This window comes from Macaca thibetana, chromosome 1 (genome assembly GCF_024542745.1).
Source record: "Macaca thibetana thibetana isolate TM-01 chromosome 1, ASM2454274v1, whole genome shotgun sequence".
In the NCBI taxonomy this organism is placed as follows: Eukaryota; Metazoa; Chordata; class Mammalia; order Primates; family Cercopithecidae; genus Macaca; species Macaca thibetana.
In genome coordinates, this window is record NC_065578.1 from 12,093,459 (window position 1) to 12,107,544 (window position 14,086).

The following is a 14,086-nucleotide window of genomic DNA, read 5'->3' on the forward strand; positions in this document are numbered from 1 at the left end:
CAAAATTAGCCAGGCATGGTGGTGCCTGCCTGAGATCCCAGCTACTCGGAAGACTGAGGCAGGAGAATCGCTTGAACCCGGGAGGTGGAGGTGCGGTGAGCCAAGATCACACCATTTCTCTCCAACTTAGGCAACAAGAGCGAATCTCTAAAACAAACAAACAAACAAAAAAAACAAAAAGAAAGAAAAGAAAAAAACAACAACAAAACGAAGTTTATTTGGATTCCTTTATTTCCTGCAGATGAACCTAAATCACAGATGAACTAGTATCTCTTTTTTGAATTCACCAGTAACTAAAGATTTCTGATGTATAAATCACTAAAACAGGCTAATCAATCATGAAGGACAGCAGAGTTGCCATTTAGGTTCTCTTTACTTCTGAAATTTCTTGGTATCCATCCTTGCTGAGATAACTCCCTCACTCTAGAACTTCAGGTTCTATTTCTGACTGTCTAGGACACAGGTCCCTGAGTCTCATTGACTCCATTCAACCTTTTCCCCAGTGCTGCCCCCTACTGGTTTTTGTTTTTGTTTGTTTGTTTGTTTGTTTGTTTTTTCCACTCACAGGAAGCACGTGCCTGAAGCAAAGGATTCTCTGCTCCCTTTATAACGCACCTATAGAACTGGCACAGCAGCTCCTGCCTGTAATCCCAGAATCTTGGGAGGCCAAGCAGGAGGCTCGCTTGAGCCTAAGAGTTTGAGAACAGCCTGGACAACATGGGGAAACCCTGTCTCAAATTTTTAAATAAAAATTGTAAAATAAGGAAAAAGAAAAAGAAAAGGCATCTATGTCCCAGATTTTAGTTTCCAAGTGCCTGGAGAAAAAGCTTTTTATACCTCCACCCCACTAGGCAGGGCTTCTCCGGAAGCAAAAACTGAGCTCCAGTTGTTCAGTGGGCGACGTGCCACAGCAAGGACAGGAGATGGGACCGAAGAAGATCCTGTTGGGCTGCCTTACTTCCCTCAGTATACGCATCAGCTCAGCCTGAAGTGGGGTGAGGAGCCCCCAAACGACACGACCTCTGTTGTCAAGACTCTCCCGAGGGGCAGGATATGTTTCCAGGCTCAGCTTGCTCAGCCTGCCTGTGTGACGCAGCAGGTCCTTCAGAGTATCCATGGAGGTGTCATTGCCGTGAAAGCAGAAAGTGGTGAGGTTGGAGCAGCGACTCAGGGCAGGCAGGATGACCCTGAGTTTGGAGTTCCCAATCCCACAGTCCACTAAGAAGAGGGTCTGAAGAGTGGCAGCAACTTTCTCTAGCAGAGCTCGGAGGGGCTCAAGACGGAGGAAGCGCAGCACACCGTGACTCAGATTCAGCTGCTTCAGTTGACTGAGACTTGGGTACCGGGGCAGACACTTCAAGTCCTCTTCCTCTAGGGAGCCATAAGTTAATGCCAACGTCTCCAACGGGCTCTTGAGGCACCTGGGGAGAGCTAGAAGTTAGTTCTGGGCAATGGTACCAGTTAGAGGAGGGTGGTGGAAAATAACCTCAAGGGAAGAGCCTGGTTCACCCAAACACAAGTTTGTTCTCATCATCTAATCACGGTCCTCCTGCAAGGTGCTGCCTGGTGAGGACTCTGATCATTCAGGGGCAGTCCCATTTTAGGCTCAGTCCTTTCACCATCACTCGTGTGATTGGTTCAAGGCCACAAAATCTCTAACGCCTCTTTTCTTCATCTTCCAGCAGAAATCTTCATCTCTGGGCCACAGGGGGCCTGTGGAAGATATGCCCAAAGAACTGACCTGAGCAAGGTCTAGGGACATCAGTTAGGGCTGCCTGCCTTCAGAGGTTTCCTGACATGGCCACATCTGCAAACCACCTATCTCTTTGTACCACTCTCATGCCTGCTCCCTCACCTCCATCCCAGAAGCATGCGTTTCCCATGTCAATTACCTTTCCTAGAGTTCAAAACAACCTTTTACAGACAGAGAATTAGAGACAGGAGGCCGGGCGCGGTGGCTCAAGCCTGTAATCCCAGCACTTTGGGAGGCCAAGGCGGGTGGATCACGAGGTCAGGAGATCGAGACTATCCTGGCTAACATGGTGAAACCCCGTCTCTACTAAAAATACAAAAAAAAAAAACTAGCCGGGCGTGGTGGCGGGCGCCTGTAGTCTCAGCTATGGGAGACTGAGGCGGGAGAATGGCGTGAACCCGGGAGGCGGAGCTTGCAGTGAGCCGAGATCACGCCACTGCACTCCAGCCTGGGAGACACAGCGAGACTCCATCTCAAAAAAAAAAAAAAAAAAAAAAAAGAGACAGGATCATTCACGTTCACTAAGCTGTGAGGACAGAGCGTCTTCTGTGAAACGCACAGGTTTGATGCACTTTCTCTTCTTTTATACCCTCCTTTCTGTTGCCTCTTTTTTTTTTTTTTTTATCATATTAACTTTAAACACACTTCCTAACAAGGAATTCACAAAAGCACCCTCACTACATCTGAACCCCCACTAACCAGCTCCCTACACGATGTCCCTCTCTGTAGCATCGACCCCCTGTCATCCCTCTGCCCTTACTGGAGCCATCCCGTGATATCCACTTCAGGATATAGAGCACCAAACAGGACAATACATTCTAGTGTCCCCTTCCCTGTGACATCGCCAGTGGCTGGCACACAGTAGATGCCCACTAGTGTTTACTATAACAAAAAAAGGCTGTGCCATGGCCCACAGAGAAAGCTCACCATCCTTCCTCACCTGATCAACCGGTCCAGGTAGCCTTTGAAGAAGCAGATCCTTCTTATATAAAGCGTCTGGAGGTAGTCCAGCCTACGGAACACAGAGCTGAATGCAGCAACTAACTGTTCTTTGCTGTCAGGGCTTGGCAGGTAATAATGACAGCCATCGGAGACAAAGAGTTTGCGAAGATTCCTCATCTGGCTCAGGTAACGGCTAAACTCTACTATGATACATGACCAGCACATGTTCCAAATTTCCAACACTTGGATACTGTCTGGGTATACTGTTTCCAATATGTTTCTGAAATTTAGAATGCACGTTGAATAATTCACCACCTTAGTACAGCACAGGTATACTGAACCTCTTCTGTGCTGGACCCACCCAGAGAGGAAGCTCAGACCTTCATCCAGGGATTTCTCCTTGAAGCAAACATCCATGAACACCTTCAAGGGCTGCTTCTCTCCTGTCCTTGGACAGTCCTCCACTGTCTGCGTCTTACTCATGGCCTTTGAGGAGCAGGACAGGGGCCTGGCTCCAGACCATATGGTCCAGAAATTCTCATCAACATCCCGCAAATCCAGCACCTGCAGTTTCCACCTCCTGTGAGTCACATGGGGGAAAAGCTCAGAATGTAGGCAAGGACCCACCCCCGACCTGGGCTTTCACTCCGCATCGAGGACCTCAGCTGCTTTTGTCCTCAGTGCCCCTCCTTCTGTCTCTTCTCCATCCCTTTCCCCCTTGGATTCTACCTGGTCCCCACTTCTAGTGCTTTTACCTTCCACTGGGAGGAAGCAGGTTCCTGTTTCCTCGGTGGACCCTGCATGGTGAGCAGTCTTTTCCCAGAGGAGCTGGGCAATGGCCAAGAACTGTCCCAGCTTTCTCACTGGCACCATCAGAAGCCCCCGGGCCACCCTCGGGCTCCCAATTTTTCTGACCCAGCTGTTTATTCCCTGGACACCTGGGCCCTCCCCACCTGGGTCACTCACCTGGGGCGAACCTTTTGGGCAAGCAGGCAATCAATCCCATCCACTACATAATGTAAGATCTCCAGATCAGGCGTCTTCATCAGGGACCCCAGAGGGAGGCGGGGGAAGGGCCAGGCCCGCACCATCACCTTCAGAACCTCGCAGCGTCTCCTAATGAAGGCCTCTACAAATAGCAGGGGGAAGAGCTCCCTGGGCAGCTCCTCCAGGACGGAGATGGCCAAGCCCTCTTCCCTCAGCAGGCTCTGCCCTGCCAGCTCCAGTAGTCTGGGTGGGGTCTGGAGGTTCATCCTGCTGCAAATCTGCAAGAAAGCAAATCCAGAGAAAAGACAAACTTCTCAGGCCAGTCCTCTCACACCCTGACTTCTCCTAGGGCAGACGTCACTACTCTGGCAGGTGTGAAAGGGTTCTTAGTTTACCCCAATTCCATTCTGCAATAATTGCCCACAGAGACATAGTTCTGCCCTTCTGGTACCAGGAAGAGTGTCTTCCAACCTCCAAGGAGCAGGCAAGACCACTCCTACTCCACGAATTTTCATTCATTGCTCCCCCCAACTTTACTAGCTCTGGGAAGTGTTACTCAGGATCTCCAAAGCTCAGCTCCTTTTTTGAGAAAAAAAATGTCTTCTCAATGTAAAGGTCTAAAACAATGGTCATGTGGCTGGGCTTAGTGGTTCACAACGGTAGTCCCAGCACTTTGGAGGCCCAGGTGGGCGGCTCACTTGAGGTCAGGAGTTAAGAGCTAGGAGTTAGGAGTTGTTGGCCAGCCTGGTCAACAAGGTGAAACCCAGTCTCTGCTAAAAATACAAAAAGTAGCCAGGCATGGTGGTGTGCGCCTGTAATCCCAGCTACTTGGGAGGCTGAGGCACAAGAATCGCTTGAACCCAGGAGGCGAATGTTGCAGTGAGCCTAGATAGCGCCACTGCACTCCAGCCTGGGCAATAGAGTGAGACTCAGTCTCAAAAAGAAAAACAAAACAAAACAATAAAACAGTAAAACAATGGTAATGGGAGTCTCCTGTGACCCCAAACAGCCTGCAGTCTCAGTTCCCACGATGAACTTGGCTGGGAGAGACTAAAGGGATTTTTTAAAATTAGATGCCATTATGTTCTCTCTAAGAAGAGTAATGAGGGGCAATGCATGGAGGCTCAGAACTGTAATTCCAACACTTTGGGAAGCCAAGGCAGAGCAATCACTTAAGCCCAGGAGTGGCTGACCAGCCTGGGCTACATAGTGAGACCCTGTCTCTCCAAAAAAATACAAAAAGTAGCTGGATGCACACCTGTAGTCCCAGTTACTCTGCAGGCTGAGGTGGAAGGATGGCTTGTGTCTGGAAAGCAGAAGTTACAGTGATCTGAGACTGTGCCACTGCACCCCCAGCCTGGGCAGAAGAGCAAGAGTCTGTCTTAAATAAATAAATAAATAAAATATTACCAGCTTTGGAATGGAGTCTAGAGAAACAAATGGATCCCACATTCAGAACAAAGACTCCATTCTTGAAAATGGTGCATGAGATCAGTCATGCTGGCTCATGCCAGTAATCCCAAGACTTTAGAAGGCGAAGTAGGAGGTTTGCTTGAATCTAGGTGTCCCAGACCAGCCTAGGTAACAAACTAAGACCCCATCACTATTTAAAAAAATAAAGTAAAATAGGCCCGGCACAGTGGCTCACACCTGTAATATCAGCACTTTGGGAGGCTGAGGCAGGCAAATCACCTGAGTTTGGGAGTTCAAGACCAGCCTGGCCAACATAGTGAAACCCTGTCCCTATTAAAAATACAAAAATTAGCCAGGCATGGTGGCACACGCCTGTAGTCTCAGCTACTCAGGAGGCTGAAGCAGAAGAATCACTTGAACCCGGGAAGCAGAAGTTGCAGTGAGCCAAGATTGTGCCTCTGTACTCGAACCTGGGCAACAGAGTGAGACCCTGTCTCAAAAAAAAAAAAAAACATGACAACAAAAAATTAGCCAGTTATGCTGGTGCATGCCTAAAGTTTCAGCTACTCAGAAGGCTGAGAGAGGAGGATTGCTTGAGCCCGGAAGACAGAGGTGGCAGTGAGTCGAGATTGCAATATTTCAACACTGCACTCCATCGTAGGTGACACAGCAAGACACTGTCTCAAAGAAGAAAAAAAAAAGACTTCAGTCAATTTCATTCTTTTTTAACTGCTTGATTAGGAACTTTGAGGTTGGGCGCAGTGGCTCATGCCTATAATCTCAGCACTTTGGGAGGCCGAGGTGGGCAGATCACGAGGTCAGGTGTTCGAGACCAGCTTGGCCAACGTGGTGAAACCCTGTCTCTACTAAAAATACAAAAACTAGCTGGGCATGGTGGTGGGCTCCTGTAACCCCAGCTACTCAGAAGGCTAAGGCAGGAGAATCGGTTAAACCCGGGAGGTGGAAGTTGCAGTGTGCCAAGACCGCACCATTGTACTCCAGCCTGAGCAACAGAGCAAGACTCTATCTCAGGAAAAAAAAAAAAAAAAAAACTTTGAAATAACATCAACTAAAACACAAATAAAATATTTGGAGTGAAGAGATAAAACTGCATTAGAGAAAAAATTAAAGCCTACATCTGTTTATCTGAAAATCGGGCAGGAAAATTCTCTGCGCCGCCTTGACCTGCATGTCGCCATCTCTGCTGGCTGACTGTGGGCCATAGAGTGCCCTTGTGGAGGTCCCTGACTTACCAGATCTCGACTCACTTTGCAGTCTGCTGGGACCTCTTGGAGAACCAAGCAATAACTCCAGGCACCACAGCTCGGGGTCTCTTCTGCAGATGTTCACAAGGTTTCTTGGACCTTTTTTTTTTTTCTTTTGTTCTTTTTTTTTTTCCCGAGATGGAGTGTCGCTCTTGTTGCCCAGCCTGGAGTGCAATGGCGCGATCTCGGCTCACCACAACCTCCACCTCCCAGGTTCAAGTGATTCTCCTGCCTCAGCCTCCAAAGTAGCTGGAATTACAGGCAAGCGCCACCACGCCCAGCTAATTTTGTGTTTTTAGTAGAGACGGGGTTTCACCATATTGGCCAGGCTGGTCTTGGGAACTTCTGATCTCATGATCCGCCCGCCTTGGCCTCCTAAAGCGCTGGGATTACAGGCGTGAGCCACCACACCTGCAGCACCTTTCTTAGACCTTCCTAATCCCACCTCCCTTATCAACTTCCAGCTTCTTATTAGAGAGTGATGCCTGATTGGATTTCTGAGCTCCACCCAGTTAAGTCTGACTGAAGTTTTGGCTTTCAGCAGAATACTGAATGGAATCAGATATCCAATCATGAAACTGAAAGCACTGTAATTAGGGTGGAAGTCAAGAACTCATTTTGATGATTTTGATGTGACCAAAAAACTCCCAACCATAAGACTTTCAGGTTTTGTTTTTCTGTCTAATCTCAGGAATAGGTTGAACCCTTCCCTGTCTTCCACTCAGGACTACCGAGGTCACATATTACTACCACTCATCTCTGTTTGTGGAGTGCATTAATGAATGAATTCTTGACTTCCACCCTAACCTTAACAGGCACCGATGGAAATTACCAGTATGTGACCTTCTTTGTCCTCAGTGTGAGACAGGGAAGCTTTCACTCTGTTCCTGACATTAGACAGAAAAACAAAATCTATAAAGATTAATGTTGGGGAAATGTTTGGCCCCATCAAAAGTATCAAAATGGGCCGGGCGCGGTAGCTCTCGCCTATAATCCCAGCACTTTGGCAGGCCCAGGCGGGTGGATCACGAAGTCAGGAGATCAAGACCATCCTGGCCAACATGGTGAAACCCTGTCTCTACTAAAAATACAAAATTAGGCTGGGCGCGGTGGCTCAAGCCTGTAATCCCAACATTTTTTGGGAGGCGGAGGTGGGCGGATCACGAGGTCAGGAGATCAAGACCATCCTGGCTAACACGGTGAAACCCCGTCTCTACTAAAAAATACAAAAAAACTAGCCAGGCGAGGTGGCGGGCGCCTGTAGTCCCAGCTACTCGGGAGGCTGAGGCAGGAGAATGGCGTAAACCCGGGAGGTGGAGCTTGCAGTGAGCTGAGATCCGGCCACTGCACTCCAGCCTGGGAGACAGAGCGAGACTCCATCTCAAAAAAAAAAAAAAAAAATACAAAATTAGCCAGGCATGGTGGTGGGCACCTGTAATCCCAGCTACTCAGGAGGCTAAGACAGGAGAATCGCTTGAACCCGGGAGACGGAGGTTACAGTGAGCCAAGATCGTGCCACTGCACTGCAGCCTAGGTGACAGAGAGAGACTCCATCTCAAAAAGCAAAACAAAACAAAATTATAAAATGTTTCAGCCAGGCACGGTGGCTCATGCCTGTAATCCTAGCACTCTGGGAGGCCAAGGCAGGTGAATCACAAGGTCAGGAGATTGAGACCATCCTGGCTAACACAGTGAAACCCCATCTATACATATATATGTGTGTGTATATATATATGTGTGTGTGTGTATTTGTGTGTGTGTATATATACATGTGTGTATATATATATTAGCCAGGTGTGTTGGTGCATGCCTGTAATCCCAGCTGCTTGGGAGGCTGAGGCAGGAGAATTGCTTGAACCAGGGAGGTGGATGTTGCAGTGAGCCAAGACTGCGCCGTTGCACTCCAGCCTGGGTTACAGAGTGAGACTCCACCTCAAAAAAAAACAAAAACGAAAACCTACAGATCACAGTTGGCAGGCTTCCAAGCCAACTATCCGGGGAAGGACTTAGGATGCAAGCCTTACATCCTGTCCCTGCGTAAATATGCTCATCATGAGCTTCTCAGACTCTTCAACTACTCACGAAGGCTTCATCTTCTGACATTGAGAAGGACACTGATTTGATTTTGATCATGAAGTTTGGCTGATTGTCTTGTGCATCATCAAGCATTTTGGCCTGTTCGTTGTCAACCTTGGCCAATGATTGTAACTGCTGTATTGTACCCATCATTGAAGAAGGACAGCTCAGCCATGAGGCGTCCCACTGCCTTCTACACTCTCATGAAAGCATTCCAACTTGTAACAGACTTTGGAACACACTCACTTTGTTGCTGTGGGTTCTTGGGTCAATTCTCACATTCGGCTTCCAATAAACTTTTATCAAATTATTTCTCCTCAACAGTCTTAATTTCCACTGACACCAGATTGCGTGATGGTGGTTTACATTGGGATAGAGGAGCAAGTATGGTGGTTAACACCAGTAATCCCAGCATTTTGGAAAGCCCAAGTGGGCAGATTGTTGAGTCCAGGAGTTCAAGACCAGCCTGGGCAATGTGGCAAACAAAACCTCATCTCTACAAAAAATACAAAAATTAGCTGTGCATGGTGGCATGCACCAGTACTCTCAGTGACTTGGGGGACTGAGGTGGAAGGATCACTTGAGCCCAGGAGGCAATGAGCTGAGATCTGCCACTGCACTCCAGCCTGGGTGACACAGTTAGAATTTGTCTAATAAATAAATAAATAAATAAGACTGGGCTTGGTGGCTCACTCCTGTAATCCCAGCACTTTGGGAGGCCAAGGCGGGCGGATCACCTGAGGTCAGGAGTTCAAGACCAGCCTGACCAACATGGAGAAATCCCGTCTCTACTAAAAATACATTAGCTGGGTGTGGTGGCACATGCCTGTAATCTCAGCTACTAGGGAGGCTGAGGCCGGAGAATCGCTTGAACCAGGAGGCAGAGGCTGCAGTGAGCCGAGATCACACCAATGCACTCCAGCCTGGGCAACAAGAGTGAAACTTCATCTCAAAAAATAAATAAATAAATAAATAAATAAAAATAAATAAATGTAGGAAGAAAAAGTATTTTAATGAATTAGATGAAGTAACCATTGTATGCTACCTCCATTAAAGGATAAGTAGCTTCCTCTACAAAATGCCCTGATTACTGATGCATCTAATAAACCAAACTATTGGCCGGGTACAGTGGCTCATGCCTGTAATCTCAGCACTTTGGGAGACCAAGGTTGGGGTATCACTTGGGCTCAGGAGTTTCAGACCAGCCTGGCCAACATGGCAAAACTTCTTCACTACTAAAAATACAAAAAAATTAGCCAGGCGTGGTGGAGAGCTCCTGTAATCCTAGCTCCTTGGAGGCTGAGGCAGGAGAACTGCTTGAACCCAGGAGGCAGGGGTTGCAGTGAGCCAAGATTGTGCCATTGCACTCCAGCCTGGGTGACAGAGTGAGACTCTGTCTCAAAAAAAACAAAAACAAGACAAGCAAACAAAAAAAGCTATTATTTATTTCAAATAGTAGAACTGTAGAGGCATTCCCTTTGCCTCTCATGTTTCCATTAAACCAATGTCTAGTTTTTTGTTTTCTGTTTTTTTTTTTTTTGAGACGGAGTCTTACTATGTCACCCAGGCTGGAGTGCAATGGCACGATCTCGGCTCACTGCAACCTCTGTCTCCCAGGTTCCAGCGATTCTCCTGCCTCAGCCTCCCAAGTAGCTGGAATTACAGGCCCTCACCATAATGCCCAGTTGATTTTGATTTTTTTTTTTTTTTTTTTTTTTTTTTTGTATTTTTGTAGAAACAGAGTTTCACCACGTTGGCCAGGCTGGTCTTGAACTCCTGACCTCAGGTGTTGATTACGTAGTAGAGGGTAACATGATCATGGTCATGTTTTGTTTTGTTTTGTTTTGTTGTTTTGCTTTGTTTTAGACAGAGTCTCACTCTGCTGCCTAGGCTGGAGTGTAGTTTTCCCATCTCAGCTCACTGCAACCTGTACCTCCTAGGTTCAAGCTATTTTCGTGGCTCAGCCTCCCAAGTAGCTTGGATTATAGGTGCCTGCCACCACACCCAGCTAATTTTTCTTGTACACCACACCCATCAATTTTTCTTGTAGAGATGGGGTTTCACCATGTTGACCAGGCTGGTCTTGAACTCCTGACCTCAAGTGATCCGCCCTCTTCAGCCTCCAAAAGTGCTGGGATTACAGGCATGAACCACTACCCCTGCCTGTTGCTTTTTTGTTGTTTTTTTGTTTTGTTTTATTTTGTTTTGTTTTTTGAGATAAGGCCTTCTTCGCTCTGTTGCCCAGGCTAGAGCTCAGTGGCACAATCATAGCTCATAGCAGCCTTGAACTCCTGGACTCAAGTGATCCTTCTGCTGCAGCCTCCTGAGTAGTGGTCATGTTCTATTTCCCTTACACATAGGCTTCCAATCTCCATAATGTGTGTCAAACCAAAAGAGTCTGATTACAGAGGGAGTCTGGAACACTGCCTAGTTAAACCCAGTTGCACTAAGGTTTTCTGTGCACAGAAATAAATTTCCAGGCCTTGCTTGGTGGCTCACACCTGTAATCCCAGCACTTTTGGAAGCCAAGTCAGGCAGATTGCTTGAGCCCAGAGGCCAGGAGTTAGTGACCAGCCAGGGCAGCATGGTGAAACTCTGTCTCTACAAAAAATAAAAAAACACTAAACCTAGCCAGGCATGGCAGCACATGCCTGTAATCCTAGCTATTTAGGAGGCCGATTTGGAGGATTGATTGAGCCTGGCAGGTCAAGGCTGCAATAAACTGTGATCGTGCCACTGCACTCCAGCCCGGGTTGCAAAACAAGACCCTGTCTCGAAAAAGAAAAACAAAAATAAAGATTTTTTTAAAAATGTATACATAGCCAGCAATTGCTTTGCTTAGTGAAAGAAGCTAAACTTTGCACAGTAGAACTTAGAAAATGTTCAGTTTGAGGCCAGGCACAGTGGCTCACACCTGTAATCCCAGCACTTTGGAAGGCCAAGGTGGGAGGATCGTTTGAGGTAAGGAGTTCGAGGCCAGCCTGGCCAACATGGTGAAACCCCATCTCTACTAAAAATACAAAAATTAGCCCAGCATAGTGGCACACACCGGTAGTTACAGCTACTTGGGAGACTGAGGCAGGAAAATCGCTTGAACCTGGGAGGCAGAGGTTACAGTGAGCAGGGATCGCACAACTGCACTCCAGCCTGGTGACGGAGCGAGACTCCATCAAAAAAAAAAAAAAAAAAGATCAGTGGTAAAACTTTTGGTTAGGGTAATCTAGTCTTCCCTGTAGGTGTAGCTAATTTTATTTTATTTTTATTTATTATTACTTTTTTGAGACAGAGTCTTCCTCTGTTGCCCACGCTGGGGTACAAAGGTACGATCTTGGCTCACTGCAACCTCTGCCTCCTGGGTTCAAGTGATTCTCCTGTCTCAGCCTCCCTAGTAGCTGGGAATACAGACGTGCACCACCATGTCCAGCTAATTTTTGTATTTTTAGTAGAGAATGGGGTTTCACCATGTTGGCCAGGCTGGTCTCAAACTCTTGACCACAAGTGATCCACCCGCCTCAGCCTCCCAAAGTGCTGGGATTACAGACGTGAGCCACCCTGCCTGGCCTGATTTCGCTAATTTTAGTTTCAAGATATCATGTGTTCATTTAACCTTTGCAGAAGGCTGAGGATAACAAGAGCAATGGTAGTGCCATTAAATTTGTAAAATCTTCTTTAAGCATTTAATAACCTGTCCAGTAAAGTGTGTTCCTGAGACAGGATTGTTCCTTTGACCTTGACCTTCTTCATGCGCAGGAACTAGAGTGACTTGTTTCACTCTGGCTGCAGTCTGTGGATGGCTAAGCATGAACAGCTCAGTGTAGGGTCAGGGCGACAGCTTCCCGCACCTGCCCTTTTTGACATCCAAGTTCTTACTCAGTGTAAAGGAAGAACCAGGTCACATTAACTATTTTTTTTTTTTTTTTTTTTTTTTTTTTTGAGACGGAGTCTCGCTGTGTCTCCCAGGCTGGAGTGCAGTGGCGCGATCTCGGCTCACTGCAAGCTCCGCCTCCCGGGTTTACGCCATTCTCCTGCCTCAGCCTCCGAGTAGCTGGGACTACAGGCGCCCGCCACCACGCCCGGCTAGTTTTTTGTATTTTTAGTAGAGACGGGGTTTCACCATGTTAGCCAGGATGGTCTCGATCTCCTGACTTCGTGATCCACCCGCCTCGGCCTCCCAAAGTACTGGGATTACAGGCTTGAGCCACCGCGCCCGGCCAACTATTTAAAGAGTAGCATATGTCAAGGATTTTATTGGGCGATAAATGGGGCTCTCAGTGAAAAGGGGAGTTAGAAAGGGGATGGTGCAGCAAGAAGGTGATCTTCCCCTGAAGCCATACCACCTGAAGTCAGCTGCATCTCTCTCTAGGCTTTAATGCTCATCAGCTTGTATCCCCAGCGTTCAGCCACTTGTTTTCCGATGCTCAGCATCTTGCATCCCCGACCACTTGCAACAGCCGCTTGCTCTGCCAGCTGGTCTTTTTATGGGCCCAGGATAGGGTGTGGGGAAGGCCAAAAGGACAATCATTTGGACAGAAAAATGGGGTTAGCTGTTTTCACTTAGGGCCGAGGTTCCAGACTTGTGGATGGGTTTAGCTGGGAGCCCAGCTGTTCTGTATCATTTCCCTATTGCTGGCCAACAAGGTAAAACCCTGTCTCTACCAAAAATACAAAAATTTGCTGGGCATGGTTGTGTGTGGCTGTAGTCCCACCTACTCAGGAGGCTGAGTCAGGAGAATCAGCTGAAGCCAGGAGACAGAGGTTGCAGTGAGCTGAGATTGTGCCACTGCACTCCAGCCTGGGAGACAGAGCAAGACTCTGTCTCAAAAAGAAAAAAAAAGAAAAGAAAAGAAACACAATAATTTATTTGGTGTTTGTTTGTTTGTTTTTAGAGACACAGTCTGACTCTGCTGTCCGGGCTGGAGTGGCATGATCTCGCTCAAGTGATTCTCCTGCCTCAGCCTCTCAAGTAGCTGGGATTACAGGCACCCACCACCATGCCCAGCTACTTTTTGTATGTTTAGTAGACATGGGGTTTCACCAAGCTGGCCAGGCTGATCTCAAACTCCTGACCTCAGGTAATCCAACCACCTTGGCCTTCCAAAAGTGCTGGGATTACAGGCATAAGCCACTGCGCCTGGTATAATTATGGTTTAGGAGTCATGCAGCTGGAGGCTACAAGATTCTGGCCCTCCCCAGAGTGCTCATGGGGATAATATCACCATTGTAAAGCCTAACATTGGTGCTTGAGATATTTTGCAGACCCTGCACTTGACGGATCAGCTGGCACCACTCACATCAGTAAAACGGCTCATCTGATCCCGTGGCCCCCACCCAGGAGCTGACTCAGTGCAAGAGGACAGTTTTGACTCCCAAAGATTTCATTTCTGACCCAGTCAATAAGCACTCCTCGATGACTGGCTTTCCCTAACCCACCCAGTTGTCCTTAAAAGCTCTGATCCCTGTATGCTCCAGGAGACGGATTTGAGTAATAAAATTTCGCTCTCCCACACAGCTGGTCTGTGTTAATTAACTTTTTCTCTATTGTAGTTCCCCCGTCTTGATAAATTGGCTCTGTCTTGCCCAGGCTGGAGTGCAATGGCGTGATCTTGGCTCACCACAACCTCCGCCTCCCAGGTTCAAGTAATTATCCTGT

The 14,086-nt window shown here is 47.6% G+C and overlaps 2 protein-coding genes across 2 annotated transcripts in view; both read right to left on the reverse strand.

Annotated features, from left to right (window-relative positions):
• Positions 1 to 14,086, reverse strand: part of DHRS3 (dehydrogenase/reductase 3) — a 1,035,619-nt gene that overhangs the window by 326,652 nt on the left and 694,881 nt on the right. The window lies entirely within an intron of this gene.
• On the reverse strand, positions 204 to 3,994 carry LOC126953099 (PRAME family member 18). The gene is made up of 3 exons (XM_050788465.1): positions 3,662 to 3,994; positions 2,694 to 3,275; positions 204 to 1,421 (listed from the first exon to the last, which is right to left on the reverse strand). The coding sequence occupies exons 1-3, from the start codon at positions 3,946 to 3,948 to the stop codon at positions 848 to 850; spliced, it is 1,443 nt and encodes a 480-aa protein (XP_050644422.1). The 5' UTR covers positions 3,949 to 3,994; the 3' UTR covers positions 204 to 847.

Bases quoted from the DNA above. Each gene is read 5' to 3' on its own strand.
- LOC126953099 (XM_050788465.1), bottom strand. From the start codon at position 3,948: ATGAACCTCCAGACCCCACCCAGACTACTGGAGCTGGCAGGGCAGAGC. The intron at 3,276-3,661 runs GTGAGTGACCCA...TGTGACTCACAG, and splicing joins GCCCAAAAGGTTCGCCCCAG to GAGGTGGAAACTGCAGGTGC. The intron at 1,422-2,693 runs GTGAGGAAGGAT...AGCTCTCCCCAG, and splicing joins TACCTGGACCGGTTGATCAG to GTGCCTCAAGAGCCCGTTGG.